General features: G+C 39.5%; 2 protein-coding genes across 2 annotated transcripts in view; both read left to right on the forward strand.

Annotated features, from left to right (window-relative positions):
- The first annotated feature begins 366 nt into the window (after positions 1-366).
- On the forward strand, positions 367-2,544 carry il17c (interleukin 17c). Its single transcript, XM_036585457.1, has 2 exons — positions 367-788; positions 2,065-2,544. Exons 1-2 carry the CDS (start codon positions 682-684, stop codon positions 2,294-2,296), a joined length of 339 nt encoding a protein of 112 aa, XP_036441350.1. The 5' UTR covers positions 367-681; the 3' UTR covers positions 2,297-2,544.
- A 1,577-nt stretch (positions 2,545-4,121) lies between these two features.
- tango6 (transport and golgi organization 6 homolog (Drosophila)) overlaps positions 4,122-15,350 on the forward strand; it is a 30,870-nt gene continuing 19,641 nt past the window's right edge. The window contains exons 1-12 of the mRNA XM_036585363.1: positions 4,122-4,222; positions 5,542-6,200; positions 6,860-6,973; positions 7,764-7,914; positions 8,232-8,338; positions 9,220-9,382; positions 9,607-9,689; positions 10,787-10,899; positions 11,297-11,473; positions 11,554-11,680; positions 13,019-13,213; positions 13,919-14,053. Coding sequence (XP_036441256.1) covers positions 4,171-4,222; positions 5,542-6,200; positions 6,860-6,973; positions 7,764-7,914; positions 8,232-8,338; positions 9,220-9,382; positions 9,607-9,689; positions 10,787-10,899; positions 11,297-11,473; positions 11,554-11,680; positions 13,019-13,213; positions 13,919-14,053 — 2,076 coding nt within the window. The 5' untranslated portion in view covers positions 4,122-4,170. The remainder of the gene's footprint in view (positions 4,223-5,541; positions 6,201-6,859; positions 6,974-7,763; positions 7,915-8,231; positions 8,339-9,219; positions 9,383-9,606; positions 9,690-10,786; positions 10,900-11,296; positions 11,474-11,553; positions 11,681-13,018; positions 13,214-13,918; positions 14,054-15,350) is intronic.

Genomic DNA, 15,350 nt, shown 5'->3' on the forward strand with positions numbered 1-15,350 from the left:
TCGTGCCCTGATGCCACTGTTTGGCTCTAGGGAGCTTCCATCATGAAAGTAAATAAAGATGGCTTTTTGTATGTGTATGCGTTCAGGTAGAGCCACCTTTCTCATAAACACAGCCTTTGCTTTTCTTGGCTTTACGGCTTCACGGCTTTTGGCTCGCTCGAGGGAAGAGGAAGCAGTAAAGGAATTAATACAGACTTCCATTTCCTCCTCTTACATCAAGCGGATTTTCCCGAGCACCTGCTATATAATGCCTGCTGCTTGTCTGCTCAGGTGAGAAGCACTCAACGCTTGAATTCAGCTTTTAACTTTAACAGTCACATATGGTCATGAGGGTAAGTAGCCTGCAGTGAGTTTTAGGACTGGATATCGCTCTCAAGCCCACTTAGTTTTTTTTTATTTTATTTATTTATTTATTTTTTTCATTCTTTCTGTTTTGAATACTGTAACGTAACCCAGGATGGCTGTGTTTAGAATAGCGAAACACAATGCTTGTGTTCAAACTTTTACGCTAATTGTGTTTTCTCTGCTTTCCAGTCTCCTCTGTTTGCCGGACTTTTGTTCGTTCTCTTCACGGACGTCGTGGCGGAGCACAAAGCCAGGCTGTCATTCTGCCTGCCTGAGCGAGCGCTGTCCAGACGGGTGGAGAAGCTGCTGCACCGCTCGGCCTGGAAGACTGAGAGGATGCGAGGACAACCTGCTGCTGATGCTGAGTTGTCCTGCTCTGAGTTCAGCCGCACGCAGTTCTCATCAGATCTCACGAATCGCTCTCTGTCGCCGTGGCGCTTAATGTAAGTCACTTTCTCAGCACAGTCAGTCTGTCGCGTTTGGTGGTGATCGAGGAATAACATGACATGCACGTCATAGGAAGGCAAATTCATTCTTTTATTAAATTTTGCACTAAAGTGACTTTTAAAAGCAGCTATTTTAACTCCATCCTTCAGCTCGTCCAGAAAAAACACTATAGTGGCCTAGGCGTGAGCTGAAACTGTAATAAAGAAGAGTTCTTAAAACTGTCCTCCTTTATCTGACGGCCCGTTATAGCCACCTGAACACTGTTTATGGCTGGGTGTCAAAGTTCAGTCCTTTCATGGTGCCGACAGAGTTATTATTCTGTTCACTGTACAAATGCCAGATTTAACCGTCTCATTCAATAAAAAATTCACTGAGCAGTTTGTCTCAGCAGCACCGCTGAGTCAATAAACATGGTTGTTCCAGAATCCAGACTGCTGATTGGCTGTCTAAATTATATCTGTTTACTGTCTTATTAATGCCAGCGTTAATGTCAAATGCATCGCGGACGTTTAAGCCACGCCCACCTTTTTGTATACAAATACAAATTATTTAGCTTTTGAATATTTATCAGCAGAAATACGAACAGCAGTGGCTCTAAACACTGACAGTTTCTGTTTAGTTCATTTAAAAATACAAGACTTCTCACGATCACGTTAAGAGTACAACTTTTGGAATTTTTTTTTATTTTACTGTGTAAAATACAAAATAAAATAGATATATTTTTACGCTAGATATCTTTTTTATAATAGTTCTGTTGAAAATCTAATTTATAGAAACATAAATACACAATACTGTACATTGAAATAAAACACACACACACACACACACACACACACACACACACACACATATTATATATATATATATATATATATATATATATATATATATATATATATCTACACACCTCATGCAGCTCATCACCTCATCATTACACTCTTCATCAGGTGAGCTGGGACACACACACACACACACACACACACACACACACACACACACACATATATATATATATATATATATATATATATGTATGTGTGTGTGTGTGTGTGTGTGTGTTTGTGTGTCCCAGCTCACCTGATGAAGAGTGTAATGATGAGGTGATGAGCTGCATGAGGTGTGTAGAGGAAGTGATTCCATGACACTGTGCAGGGTAGGGGGATAAAGAGGATAAAGAAATACTGGCTTAGAGCAATGAGTGGTGCTGAACTTGACTGTAGATTGAGGGTCTGTATATTCATGGCCTCATCACTGTCTATTCTTTCTTTGCAGAACCCACTCTGACCCTAACATGTACCCTCAAACATACGAGGTGGCTGAGTGCCTGTGCTCAGGATGCATCATTAACGGCAAGGAAAGCACCGACTACAACTCCGTTGAGGTGGAGAGATCCATGATGTTTCTGAAGAAGGTCCCATGTGAAGCTGACCCACAGAAATATTCTTTAGTCATTGAGCGCAGAAATATACCTGTTGCGTGTATCTGTGTGGTGCCCAAACAGTGACCTCTCGTAGAGGCTAACATTTACCAAGACAAACGTAGTAGAGACGTGTCTCATATATTGGTTGTGTTTGTTTTAAAATGCAAGATTTTTTAAATAACACTGTTTAATATGCTTATGTTTCATAAGCTGAAAAAATACATGTTCTACATGATTTTTGAGGGCAAGCAAACTGCAGTAAGTCTTCCATGTAAGATATGGGTCTGTGTCTGTAGTTGTGCATACACTACTGTTTATTTATTGGTAATTTATTGACTATTTATTTAAATTATTTCTTTTGTTGACTTGTGTTTTGGATATTTTGTTTGGATATTGGATATTTTTGTTTTTTTTAAACATTTTATTAAATAATTTCAAATATATAATTATATATTAATTTATAGTATTACCAGAGAAAGTATGATTTAGAACTCTGGGTGGTGTGACTGTGAAATTTGTGAATATGAGGACAGTAAAAGCTGCTGTTCGCTTGATGTGTATTGTCCAAATACTGTATTTATGGTCTAATAAAGTGATATTTCTGACACACATCTCTCCGTATTGTTTCTAGCAATGATTCAGGGAATCTCTTCATGTATGCATGATGATAATGATGATAATTAGCCCTGCATAATTGAGCATTATTAGCATAAGTATTGAAAACTTTGCATTTTGAGATATGAGGTACACAGGGAATAATTTAATTCAAATGTTATGAACAATTATTCTTTAGTGGCAATAGTTAACATTTCTAGCAAGCTGCAAGTATTTTAACTTTTGCCCAAGGGAAGGAGGTGTTCGTATCGCCCCCTGCTGTTTCCGTTCATAACGCAAGCCAGTTGTTCCCACCCCCTGCGGCTCCCAACACACCTCATGCAACTCATCAGCTAATTGACAAGCGCTCCCTTCCTGAGCTGAAGGCTGAAGTGGGTGTGTTAGAGCAGGAAAACACAAAACAATGAATCCGTGCACGTTACAGGTTACGCAACATAACGTCCCCCATCACTCCCACATTTATTTACCTTTGACATGTCAATGATCTCAATGCCAAACCGACAGATAAAGCAAGAAACACAGTTTAGGAGAGTGTCTCCAGATGGACTACAAAATCTGTCGCGCGGATGACGTCAGTGTCACACCCTACGAAGCGCACCGACAGCAAGCCATGGGGTTTGTAGTTCAATTGTATTTTCACCGTCACAGTTTGATAGGGCTTACCGATACGTTCAACTCCTTTGCTATTGCTACATACTGTGTTTATATATCCCAGCTGTACAGATTTTGTTTTGTATTAATTAAATTTATCGGCGGAAAATTCAAAATGTTTTTGACACAACCAGCAGATGGCGTAGGGACACTTTCACTCCCCCTTAGCGCGATCAATCATACCAATCAGAGCTGTTTTCCAAATGGGGTTCTTAGAAATTAGATTTTCCTCGGTTAGCAATGGATAAAATCTGGCAAGTTATCAATAATTTTGTATCAACTAGGGTAAAAGAAACCAAACCCAAGAGACTTAAAAATTACCCGTATAGTGTTTATCCTCAGAAATGTAACATCACAGTGGAAAGTGTGTATATCTGTTTTTCTTTTGTGCTTTTGTACTTTTAAGCAAACATTTGGAGTTTTTCATCAGATACTTCATATTGATGTTTTTTTTTTTCTTATGCCTAATGCAGTGATTGATGATGATTACATAGTGTATTCTCTTCATATTGGTATTGTATTGATTGATTTAAAAACAAATAAAATAATAATGAAAAGAGCAACCACAAGAATAAAATAAAAGTAGGACTTTTATTTTGCACATTATAGCGGGACTGCTCTCTTACGTACTTGTGATGCTGAATCCGTGCGACCTCGTTCAAGAGTGGCGGAGCGCTGAGCTGTTGAGAGAAATGAGCGCCGCGCTGGTCCGCGCTCTGAGTCTCCTCACAAAACCTGCCAGAGGTACGAGATGGACTTATATAATAACTAGACACCGTGTCTCAGTGTAAATCATAGCTCTGGGTTCTCTGCGGTGTTCTGCAGCACAAATCCACAGTAACGTCCCGAGGACTGAAGTTGTCATGAAACTGTCAGGACTTTGACAAAGCCGTTTAGCTGAGCTGACAGGTGCGGTTCTCCTAGGTGCAGTTTAAGAGCTTCACTTGAGAAGGAATGAGTTGCCCAAGCTAGAGACGCACTGCCCCTTGTGTATTTGTAGTAGCTGAAGAACTACAACATCTGAACTACCTTAAATCAGTTCGCTGTTCAGCAGGGGCTGATTTAGTTATTCTGGGGCTTTAGGCAGACCTGAACGCACATTTAAAAAAAATAGTGACTGTCTACACTACAAAAAACGATATATTGGCAAGTGAATCTTAAATCTGTTGTTATATCTAATATTTCTCATGTCGCGATTACTGTAAGTGTGTTATGAGATCATTTTACTTATTTCTAGACATTTTTACTTAAGTGATTAGCAGATTATCTTAATTGTTTTGTTTTTTTTTAGAAATATTGCTGAAACAAGCAAACATATCTGCCAATATAGTGAGATAATGTGATGTAGAGAAAGGTAGAAATAAAGTAATTAGTAATGAGATTCATTTTCTAAATAAAAATAAGTAGCATAATCTATTACATTTTGAGAGAAGTAAAAAGTAACTTGAATGGATGACTTTTATTGAATAAGTACTCCAGCACTGGAGTTACCTGTTATCATTAATGATGGCATGATTTTCTTTCTGCTGAGCCTGTGCAGCGCTGTGTTCTAACTGAAAAAGTTGGCTTCAGAAGTGTCACAAACTTTTTGCTTTCTTCATTCTTTTTGCATTTCTTTAATGCCCTTGTATAACCTTATTAGACTTTCCCTCTTAACTTGAAGAAAATCACACAGAACAATAATATAGATTATTGCTTCATTGCTGCATTTGTTCATCCCAATCTGCCTTTTCACAGTTGAATAGTCCATTCTAATCATGAGCTGGCAGAGAGGCTAGCCTGACATTACTGAAAATAATCACTACAATCGGAAATAACCCCTCTTTTTTAATGCATATATATTTTGGAATAGGTTATTCCAAGACTGATCTTCCTGTGTAGCATGAAAAGAAAAAACGTAACAAATGTACACAGTCACGTTTGCTCAGTTAACATTATAGGATGTAACGGCACTCAGCCCACGATTTGTGTCACGATACTGGGTTCACAATTCAGTTTAATTTTTTAGACTGTTAAGTGTCAGATTTTATGAACCCTTACTATTACTGCCTTATTTTCCTCAGAAGCCCACTTAAGTGGTGCACAAACGACGCAACATGAAGCACTTCTTTGTGCCCTCCAGAAGAATCAGACTAAATTGACAGAGCACCTGTTGGCTGGTGGAGAGCTGGATGAAGCCCGTCAGTTACTGGAGGAGGTCAGGAAGGAGGTGTCATGGTTCTGCTCAGACACTGAGGACCTTACGTGGAGCTTTGTGCAGGAATGCCTCCTGCTGCTGCTCTGCTTGGCACGCCACCTCACAAGTCTCCTGGAAGCTTTTAATCAGGATCCATGCCATGCAGCTCCAAACCCCCGCACACCAGAGGCAGCCCCTCCGTTACCTCCAGATGTCCTCAGTGTGGCTCAGCAGAAGACCCTGAGCACTGTGCTGCAGTTCCTTGTCACGCTGGGCCTTTGCCCATATCTGGCCCCTGGCGTAGGGGTAGGTCTGGAGCGGCGGTCTGCATTTGGAGCTGCAGTGGAGGGCGCAGTGCGTCGTGAGGTGGCTCCCCCATGTGAACACCGGCTACTGGTCACCACTACTGTTCTAATGGAAGTGGCTGCAGTGTCATCTCTAGCTACTCTGGTCTTTACCCGCCACCTAGGTGATCTCATGGCAGCCCTGTGCCAGTTAGGCTATCGGCCCCATCGCCCTGAAGGAGATGGAGCTGAGAGCAGTAAGGTATGGAAGTCGCATTTTAAAGCTGTGATTTGGGAAAAAATTTAATTTCCACAGATTTCTTCTTTTCCCAAATGTAGTAAATCAGCCAAGACAAGTTAACCTATTTTGCTTTGCCCAACAGCTACTAGGCTAACATAGCTAACAAGTTAATTTATCAAGTTTATCAAGCTTATACCTCATCAGTTAGCACTATGCATACTGCATGCCAAAATCCATGGAGTGAACAGTTAATAGTGCATTAGTGCTTTAAAAAATGGACAAAATCACGTTGCATGAGCAACAAGTATGAGCATCTTACATTAAGAATTTTGAACCACATGAGCAAGTCTGTTTAAGATTGCTTAACAGTAAAAATAAAGGCCTGCAGTTTGCAGTGTTAGTTGGTGGGGTATATTCTTTAATTTTTTGTTAGGTAGATTAGCCTTATAGCTCTAGTGCAAAACTAAAGATGCAAACTTGGGCATGAAACATGTTTTATCTAATCAAGTGTATTTAGAATATGGGAAAAGTTGTTTAAATTTAGATTTTTCGCAAGCTGTTACTTTAAGAGCGGTGTCAGTCACAGTTAAGCAAGAATTGATTGCCTAAGTATTCATAACTAAAATAAAGACCCTGATCTATTGAGTGGATACTTTTGTCTGATGATGTTTCTAACACAGGGACTGACTGTAGAAGAGCGGAAGAATTGCAAACAAGCTCTCCGAGGTCTTCTAGGAAGAGTTTATCAACCAATTGTCATAAAGGAGCTGCTAGTTCTGCAAGGGGGGCCTAAGGTGTGCACTTTTCCTCTTAACATCACCATCTCTGCTGTTTGTCTGTCACTGTGGTGTAGAGGTGGGCAATGTAAGGATATGTTATTCTGATAAATTATATCACAATGTGCTTGTCTGAGTATATCATGGGTATCTTCAGCACTTCTAGAATATGCTGTGGGTATTTGGGCATATATCACAAAACAAGTAAGATTTAGATGGAATATAGAGAGCTTGTAAACAACAGCCAGTGTATACTAATTGCATAAATGGCATAGTAAGTAGCTGACTGGATGTCAGCTTGTTATGCTTCTTATTTTATTAATTTATTCCTCCCAAATGTTGAGGTAAGATGCTAAATGCTAAAATATAGTGTCTGTGCACTAAAATCTGAATATAATAATTTAAAAGTCAGTAGTGTCAAGTCAGATTTCGCAGGGGGTTTTCGGATCACATCATACAACATGCAGATGCAGAGACTCAAAAAAAGAATGTCCAGCTCCATTGTTTAGGTCTCAAATGCAAAATTAACAGTGTGCTGACGATGAAAAGAAATGATGACAATAGCAGATTATTCATTCACATCCTTGGAAGACATTTTTGAAAACATGGAATAAACAAGTCTTTGTACTCATAGTTTTTCATAACCCACTTAAAAGTAGCTGGCATATTTTGTCTGTTCCAACTTCTGAAAACCTAAAAAAAAAAAAATATTGTGATAAATATGACATACTGTGAAAAGATCTTAATCTATCACGGTGTTTTCCCTTTTTTCCGTATTGCCCAACCTTACACTAGTATATCTTTCCAGGTGGCTGCAGGCTCTGGTGGAAAGGGAGGCAAGACCCTCACTCAAACTCCCCAATGGCTGAGGCGTCTATGTGGGCAGCTGCTCTCTGAGAGACTGATGCAGCCGCATGGGGTCCAAGCTGTGGTCAGGGCCATTCTAGAGGGAGCTGGAGGTAAGAGCGTACTATAATCTTGGTTTGGTCGAACAAAGAAGTTGCCGCAGGCAAAATCAAGGGCACTCACAGAAGGGTTTAGAGTTCATTCATGCTTGTAATTCACTATGGGTGTTATTTATTTTAAATACTCATTTTCAGACTTATTTTAGTATTTTTGTTTGATTTTTTTTCTGGCAATTGAAGTGCAGTAATGAAATTTGCATCCAGCACAGTACACAGTGTGGCCCTAGTGTCAGCCAAGCTGTGCATCTTTGCATGATTTTCTGTTTATTTAAAATTTGGCTTTGCTTGTCTTTCAATATTTTGACCACTAGGTGGAGACTCAGACTGGAGAAAATGTGATGCTGTGGCTAAAATACTGGCAACCTGCCCACAGCAGTCGCTCTCTGCTGAGAGCTATTACAGTCAAGTGTGTCCACAGGTAAAGACGAAGTCAGTAAACTAGTGACCAAGGCTAAATTTTTGTGATGTGGCAGAGCTTATAGGCATCAGCTCTGTTGGAATTGAGGAGCTTAAAGGGGTATTCCGCAATTTTTTCAAAAATTTGTGCATAATTAAATGGATAAGATGTTAACAGAGTCATTCAGAACAGTCTGAAATGCTCCATTGTTGAGAAACTTACTGAGTCGTTCACAGTGGTGGTAATATGAAACTAACTGAAGTGTTTAATGCCTCTAAAAGCTACTTCACAGAGTTATCACATGGTTACAAATATTTAGCTTGAGGCATTGTTTTATGATATGTCTGATTTTGGCCAAAATAATATTTTTAAAATGATTATGGTGGAGATGAATATGCAGGTTGTTATATGGCAAATAGTCCTTTCAGATATACTGCTGTTTTACCATTATTAACATGACATAGAAAGCTCAGATGACGTGTGACAATCTGTGAATGGCTAAAAGTAAAATATTATATTTTCTATATCTGACATCACAATCCCTGGTTCCTGTTACTGCCACTATAAAGAAATTTGAGTAATTTCTTGGCAAAACACCATTTCAAATCAAACCACTCTAAATGCCTTTGTTTATATCTCAACAATTGAATTATGTAGACATTATGAAAAAACAGTGGAATTCTCCTTTAACTGCAGCAGTAAATATGGCTGGTTTGGCCACAGAACATGCACAGGAGGAATGCTGGTTTCAGTTCAGGGTAAACGTTCCTGGATTTTTTGGGGTCTTTGCTTCAGAAACAGAGAAACATTGTGTTTATAGTTAATAGATACATTAGAATGTTTTAACTTTTCTTTTATAAAATGTTTCTTTGTAGATTACATTTCTACATTACTGTCTGTAGGTGTTAGAGCTTCTTCATTTCAAGGATAAGGTAACTGCAGAACAGTTCCAGCGAGTGGCCACCACAGTGGCACTAACAATGGTGCAGGACCAGCCTGAGTTCGCCCATCGCTTCCTGCTGTCTCCTCTTCTCTCACCGCTGCAACATTGTGTAGCAGTCCCAGGTCTGTGTGTGCGTGTATGCAGTTTTGCTTGACCAGCTCTTAGTAGAGTGACTGATTGACTATAGATCTCTCCACTGTTAAAGTGTCCAGCAAGGCCTGCAGTGGCTTGACTGATGGAGCTGTGTCATCATGTTACCTACACTGGAGTGGACTCCTCTCCTCAGTCCTGAGTGAAAATGTTTCTCTTGTTGGCTCTGTTTTTTTTACTCACATTTCCCATTTAGAAGCGGCCCTTGTTGCAGAGGACATATCTCAGGATGCAGTGCCTGAGTGGGAGCTGACCCGCTGTGTGGAGGATATCTATAAAGTGAGAAAATACTCCATCCTAAAGCCTGTTAAAGTGATGACATACCATTTAAAAGTTTCAGTGAACTGTCAGATGTTTCCTGTAATAGTTTGCCTACATGTTTATTTTAATATTTTAAAGATTGTATTCATCTTGTTCCCAACATTTGTGACAGGACATCTAATGACTTCTAATGTAGTTCTATAAAAGACCTGCTCAAATGTTAATTTGAGAAATGTTTTCTATGAATTACCATTGTACTTATGGTACAGCATTCTCACAGATACCTAAAACATCTTGTTAAGTCTTAAAGGGCTCATACATTTTTACTGTATTTCATTTTTTCACTCAAGTCCATTTATAACTCTTGTGTGGTTTTAGGTACCAAAATGGTCATAATTTATTTTTACATTACTATTTACCAACCTCTCTTTATACCTTAGAATTAAACAGGGTGTTTTTTTTTATTGTGCCTTTAAGACTGATATAAGATACATTAGCTCTGTTCTGATTGGCTGTCCTGTATTGTGCCTCATTCAGAAAACAGTCAGGTCTGAAACATTCCTTATAACTTTAGTGTGAATGAGCTAAACTTCTGTAGGCTGAATAGTTGTATATATAAGTTACTACTCAAGAAATCACTGAAACAGTGAAACAATGAACTGTGCTGTTTTTTCAGCTTATTTTCTATATATGTACCATATGGTCTGAGTAGTCAGTGATATGTTTTGAAACCTACCTACGTATTATTTCATAGTGAATTAAATTCAAGTATTTAAAGTATTTTTTTGACTAGAGGTATTAGAGGTAGTACATATTACAAGACAATACCCAACAACTGGAAAATAGTCATCATGTATATTAAATTCAGAACAGTTGCTGAGACATGGAAATGCTATGATTTTTCCTTTGTTGAGATTATAAAGTGTATTAAAATATGTTACATTTTTAAAACTGTTTTGAAACATTGTGGTAATGCTGACATTTCAAGTGCCTGCTTTTCTATAATATTTTTTGATTTATAGTACAAAAAATTGTACCCATAAACTTAGTTTAAAGAAAATTAACTGTGGAACTGTAGCTTTGTCCTTTTTATTAAATTGTTTTACTTCTCATAGATTTATGTGGTGGGTAACAGGCCATCAGGAACACTGCTGGTTGCTCTGGGGGATGTAGTTCCAACCATCTTCTGCCTGTTATGTTTCACCAAACAAAATGTGTCTCACTTACGGTTAGTACAAAAATGATAAAATTATAATACTGTAAAATGTTGGTAACATTAAAGGTATGTTTGACCCGTAAATCCAATTTACGCGATTTTCTCATTACCCCAGACCTAGTCGATCAACCAAGAAATGTTTGATGTCCAGAGTGTGCTTCCTTAGTTTTGCACTGGAGTTGAGTGGCTAATGTCGCTTACCAGTAATTAAAGTCTCTGTCACCCAGAATCTGTTTGAGTGACATAGACTTCTATTATATTAACCTTGTAGCTCTAAGGTAAACCTAAAGAAGCAAACTTCAGACAACTGGCATGTCTTGGCCAACTGGCCATGTTTGGGGTAATGGGAAAATGATGCAAATCTGATTTATCTGTAAAACATTGCGCTGATGTGAAATATGCTCCACAGAGCCCCCTGCCAGGAAATCCTGCTGTGGTACCTGTCTCATACTGAGACTGCTTCAGCACTCTCCCAGCTCAAAGGCCTGTGCGTCCTGCAGGGAGATGGAGGCGGAGTCGCACCTGGCTTCCAGTTTGCACCTGGCAGTGAAGGTGGGGCCAGACTCACCCGACGAGAGCCAATCAGGTAACTGACATGCAACCTTATCATGTGGCATCATGTTATTAAAGTAGATTAAAAATGATTTTCTGTGTTTCTCTCCTTAGTGATGAAGATGATGCTCTGTATGAGAAGGTGTCTGGAGAGCAGTGGAGAGTGGAGTGTCTTGTGCAGCTGTTGACCGAGATGAAGGACAGTGACCTGCCTGGTGACTTCTTCCTCTTGCTCCTGCAGGTACGTGTCCTCTTTCTGCTGTGCAGCGTTCGTGGCTATACACAGTACAGGGCTGAAGTGGAACAAATTCCTGAAACAAGATGCCGTCTGATTTTCTCAAAGCTGTGCAAACACAAAATACATATGTAAGGTTTGAATTTTTTTTTTTTTAAACCATGACTCGTTAATGACAGGACAGAGTCAGTTACATGACTTAAACATGAATGTGAGCAGTCAAAGCAGAAAGATCAGAGTTTTTAGCAAAAAATTTTAATTGACGCTCAAGTAAGGCTTATAATGTGAATGTTACCTATTTGGTTATAATTTGATTTGAAACCATGAAACCCAGTCAGGTAAAATTGTAGGTTTAATCTTCTTTTTTCTCTGTTAATCTTACTTTGAATTATGTAGTTATAATAGAAATGCATGAGTATTTAAGAATAGAAATGTAATCTGCCAGGTTATTTAATGATAATAATAATAATAATAATAATAATAATAATACTTAGTTTAATTTACACAGCCATTTTTACAGTTACAACAAAATTACAAATCACATGCACACACAGTTCCCAGCTGGCAGAGAGAAAACTCTCCCTACCGTGGTGTAAAATCTCTTGGCCAGGGGCCCATCACACTCTGCTGCCATGGTGCAAATTGTCCAGGCTCACAGCCTAGTCAAGCTCCATTGCCATAATGCAAAGTGTCCCAGCTCACAGCCCAGACAGACTCTGCTGCCACAGTGCAAAGTCTTCCGGGCCCACTGAGAGTCTGTTGCTGGGGTGCAAAGTGTTCAGGCTCACAACCAGCTAAACCCCTATGCTCCCGTGCAAAGTGCCCCAGCTCGAAACTCCGCTGTTGTGGTGCAGAGGCTCCTAGCTCACGGCCCTGTCAGACTTTGCTGTTGCGGTGCAAAGTCTCCTAGCCCACAGACTGGTCATACCCCTCCATCATGATGTAAATTCTCTCAGCCAGCAACCCGGTGAAAGTCCCCTACCACAGCCCATGTCCCCGCTCCAGTGAAAAGTCTCCTGGCATGTGGCACACTCAAACTCCACCGCTGCAGTAAAAAGGTTCCTGGCCCAGCAAAACTCCCTTGCTATGGTGCAACATCTTTCAGTCGGTTTTTGGACAACAATGTGAAACTCCCTGGCCAGCAGGGAAAGTTCAAAACAAATGACAAACATACCACAAATGAAAACCTGAAAAGCCAAAATGCGCACAGTGTTCTTACTCCATAACACACACACACACACACACACACACATGCACACACACACACACACTGAGGTAATGATGTCTGCCGTCAACCTAATATCTCAATTACAGCCTCTCCTGAACTATTGTGTCTCTGTATAGGATCTGACAGATTTGGCAGCAGAGCAGCAGGAGGCTGAGCAGCAAGTGGACACGTCGGCCATGACGCTGCTTGAGTTGGAGCAGCACCTGGTGGGGTGTGTGCATGGCCATGGCCAGAGACTGGCTCTCCTGCAGACCCTGGCTGTCATGTGTGAGAGGCTGCCACACACACTACTGCTGCGCAAGCCCACCCAGGTGTGTGATTATTTTTTTGTTTTATTTCTCTGCATGGGACGAGATACAGTTTTGTGCACAGTTTTCCTCTGTGTAAAGATAATAGTTTTGGTAACTGTATGACAGATTGTTACCTACAAATGTGGCATGTGTTGATTTACACATGCAGTTCACACAATGTACATTTTGACTTTAAGATTTCATTGCTTGTTAGATGCGTTAGCCTCTTTAAAAGAGTATATTTAGGCCACCAAATGTGTTGATTCTTTGAGTACATTTAAGGTAAGGGGAACTTTTTCAGATCAGCACATCCATAGAAAAACTTTTGGTAAGCCCTTACCTTATTAGGGGTTAGTGGCTTTTATTTGCACTGTTCCTAACAGTTAAGTTTGTTGGACTTTTAAGCTCCTTGCTGGAGACTTCTTATCTAACTCTGAATGTCTGTCTCCATCTTTGCAGCCTGGTTCTGTTGGGAGTTCTTATTAAGAGAATTTAGGGCATGATGTGTCATACTTTAAGCTCCCTAAGAATAGCACACTCAATCTATAACTCTTGGCAAAATCTGTGATATTTTTCCTGGAACAAAGCAGCTCATACACTCTGTCCAGAGGACAAACATACAAACACCTCATAGCCTATTTTTACCTTGTTGTCACTGTGCCATTTTAGAGGCTTTACTCACAAAGAACTTACTTTCTCATTTCTTGTCTTGCACTGTTGCTCTAGGTGGTGGGCTTTATAGAGTCCATGCTGCACAGGGCATGTGTAGGTGTGGAGCGTGGTTCAGAGAATGCAGTGGAGGGTCAGACTCTCAGTATGGGGATGGGCCTGATTGCTACCTTGCTGTCTGGAGCTGCACAGGTACAACTCATGTCTATTAGTCATCAACACCTTATTCTGGGACATTCAGTATTTGTAGTTTGGGGCTCTTAGCTTTTCATTTAAAAAATGTTCTAACTTAAAAGATAATTCCACTGTTTTTCTGCTGATTTCTGCATAGTTAAATCATTGAGATGCAAGCAAAGACATTCAGAGTGGATGTGATGTGAAACTGACAGACTCAGATTCTTCACAGTGGTGGTGATAGGATCCAGGGGTCAGCATGTCTATAATGCAAACATTGCCATTCTATGTACTATTAAAAACAACCAGTGAGCCTAAACATGTCTTTTGAGTTTTTAAAGATAATGTTGCTAAAAGTTAAGTAATTTTAAATCTGGAAAAAAAGGTTTCTTTGGGGACTATTTTGCCTTACCACTCCCTACATTTACTCCTCTGTTGTGAATGAATTTAAACAAATAAGTTTCAGGCCACAGCCTTATCTTATAATGATCAGAAAACAATGTATCAGCTATCAGGCAGCATATTTGTAACCATTTCCTGTAATACCTTTCTGTGACGGAACCTTTAGAGGGAATTAGATACTTCAGATGTCTGGCTCCTATCACCACCACGATGAACAATTCTGGTTGTACTGGTTTCTCTAGAACAGAACATTTTATATCAGACCACTCTGAATGTCTTTGTTTACATCTTAATGGTTTAATTATGCAGAATTTTTACTTTTTTTATCTTTTTTTTTTTGCAAAAATGTCAAAACTTATAGTGGACAAAAGTACTATTTTGGGAATAATGACATCACCCATGTAGTCTCCTTGTTTTGATGTCAGCACTTATCAATACTCAAACCTTTTATAAGTTTGCCTTTGAGCCAAAAGATTTTCAATGTGTGTCAAAGTCTACTTTCATACCAAGTAAGCCACTTTGATGTACACAAAGCATGTGTGAACATGAACAAGAGTGAACAAATTATCATCAAGGGCCCCCCAAACTTGAGACAGGGCAGGATATCACAACCCCATTTCCAAAAAAGTTGGGACGCTGTGCAAAATGTAAATAAACACAAAATGCAGTGATGTGCAAATCATTTAAACCCTATATTTCATTGACAGTAGTACAAAGACAACAAATGAAATGTTGAAACTGAGAAATTTTATTGTTTTTTGACCAAAAACCAGTATTTGCTGGCCATGATCTTTGGGCCCTCAGTTGGCACTGCATTAAAAACAGACATGATTTTGTAGTGGAAATCACTGCATGGACTCAGAAACACTCAGAAAACCACTGTCTGTAAAAACAGTTTGTCACTGCATCTACA

The sequence above is a fragment of the Colossoma macropomum genome, unplaced genomic scaffold (genome assembly GCF_904425465.1).
Source record: "Colossoma macropomum unplaced genomic scaffold, Colossoma_macropomum, whole genome shotgun sequence".
In the NCBI taxonomy this organism is placed as follows: Eukaryota; Metazoa; Chordata; class Actinopteri; order Characiformes; family Serrasalmidae; genus Colossoma; species Colossoma macropomum.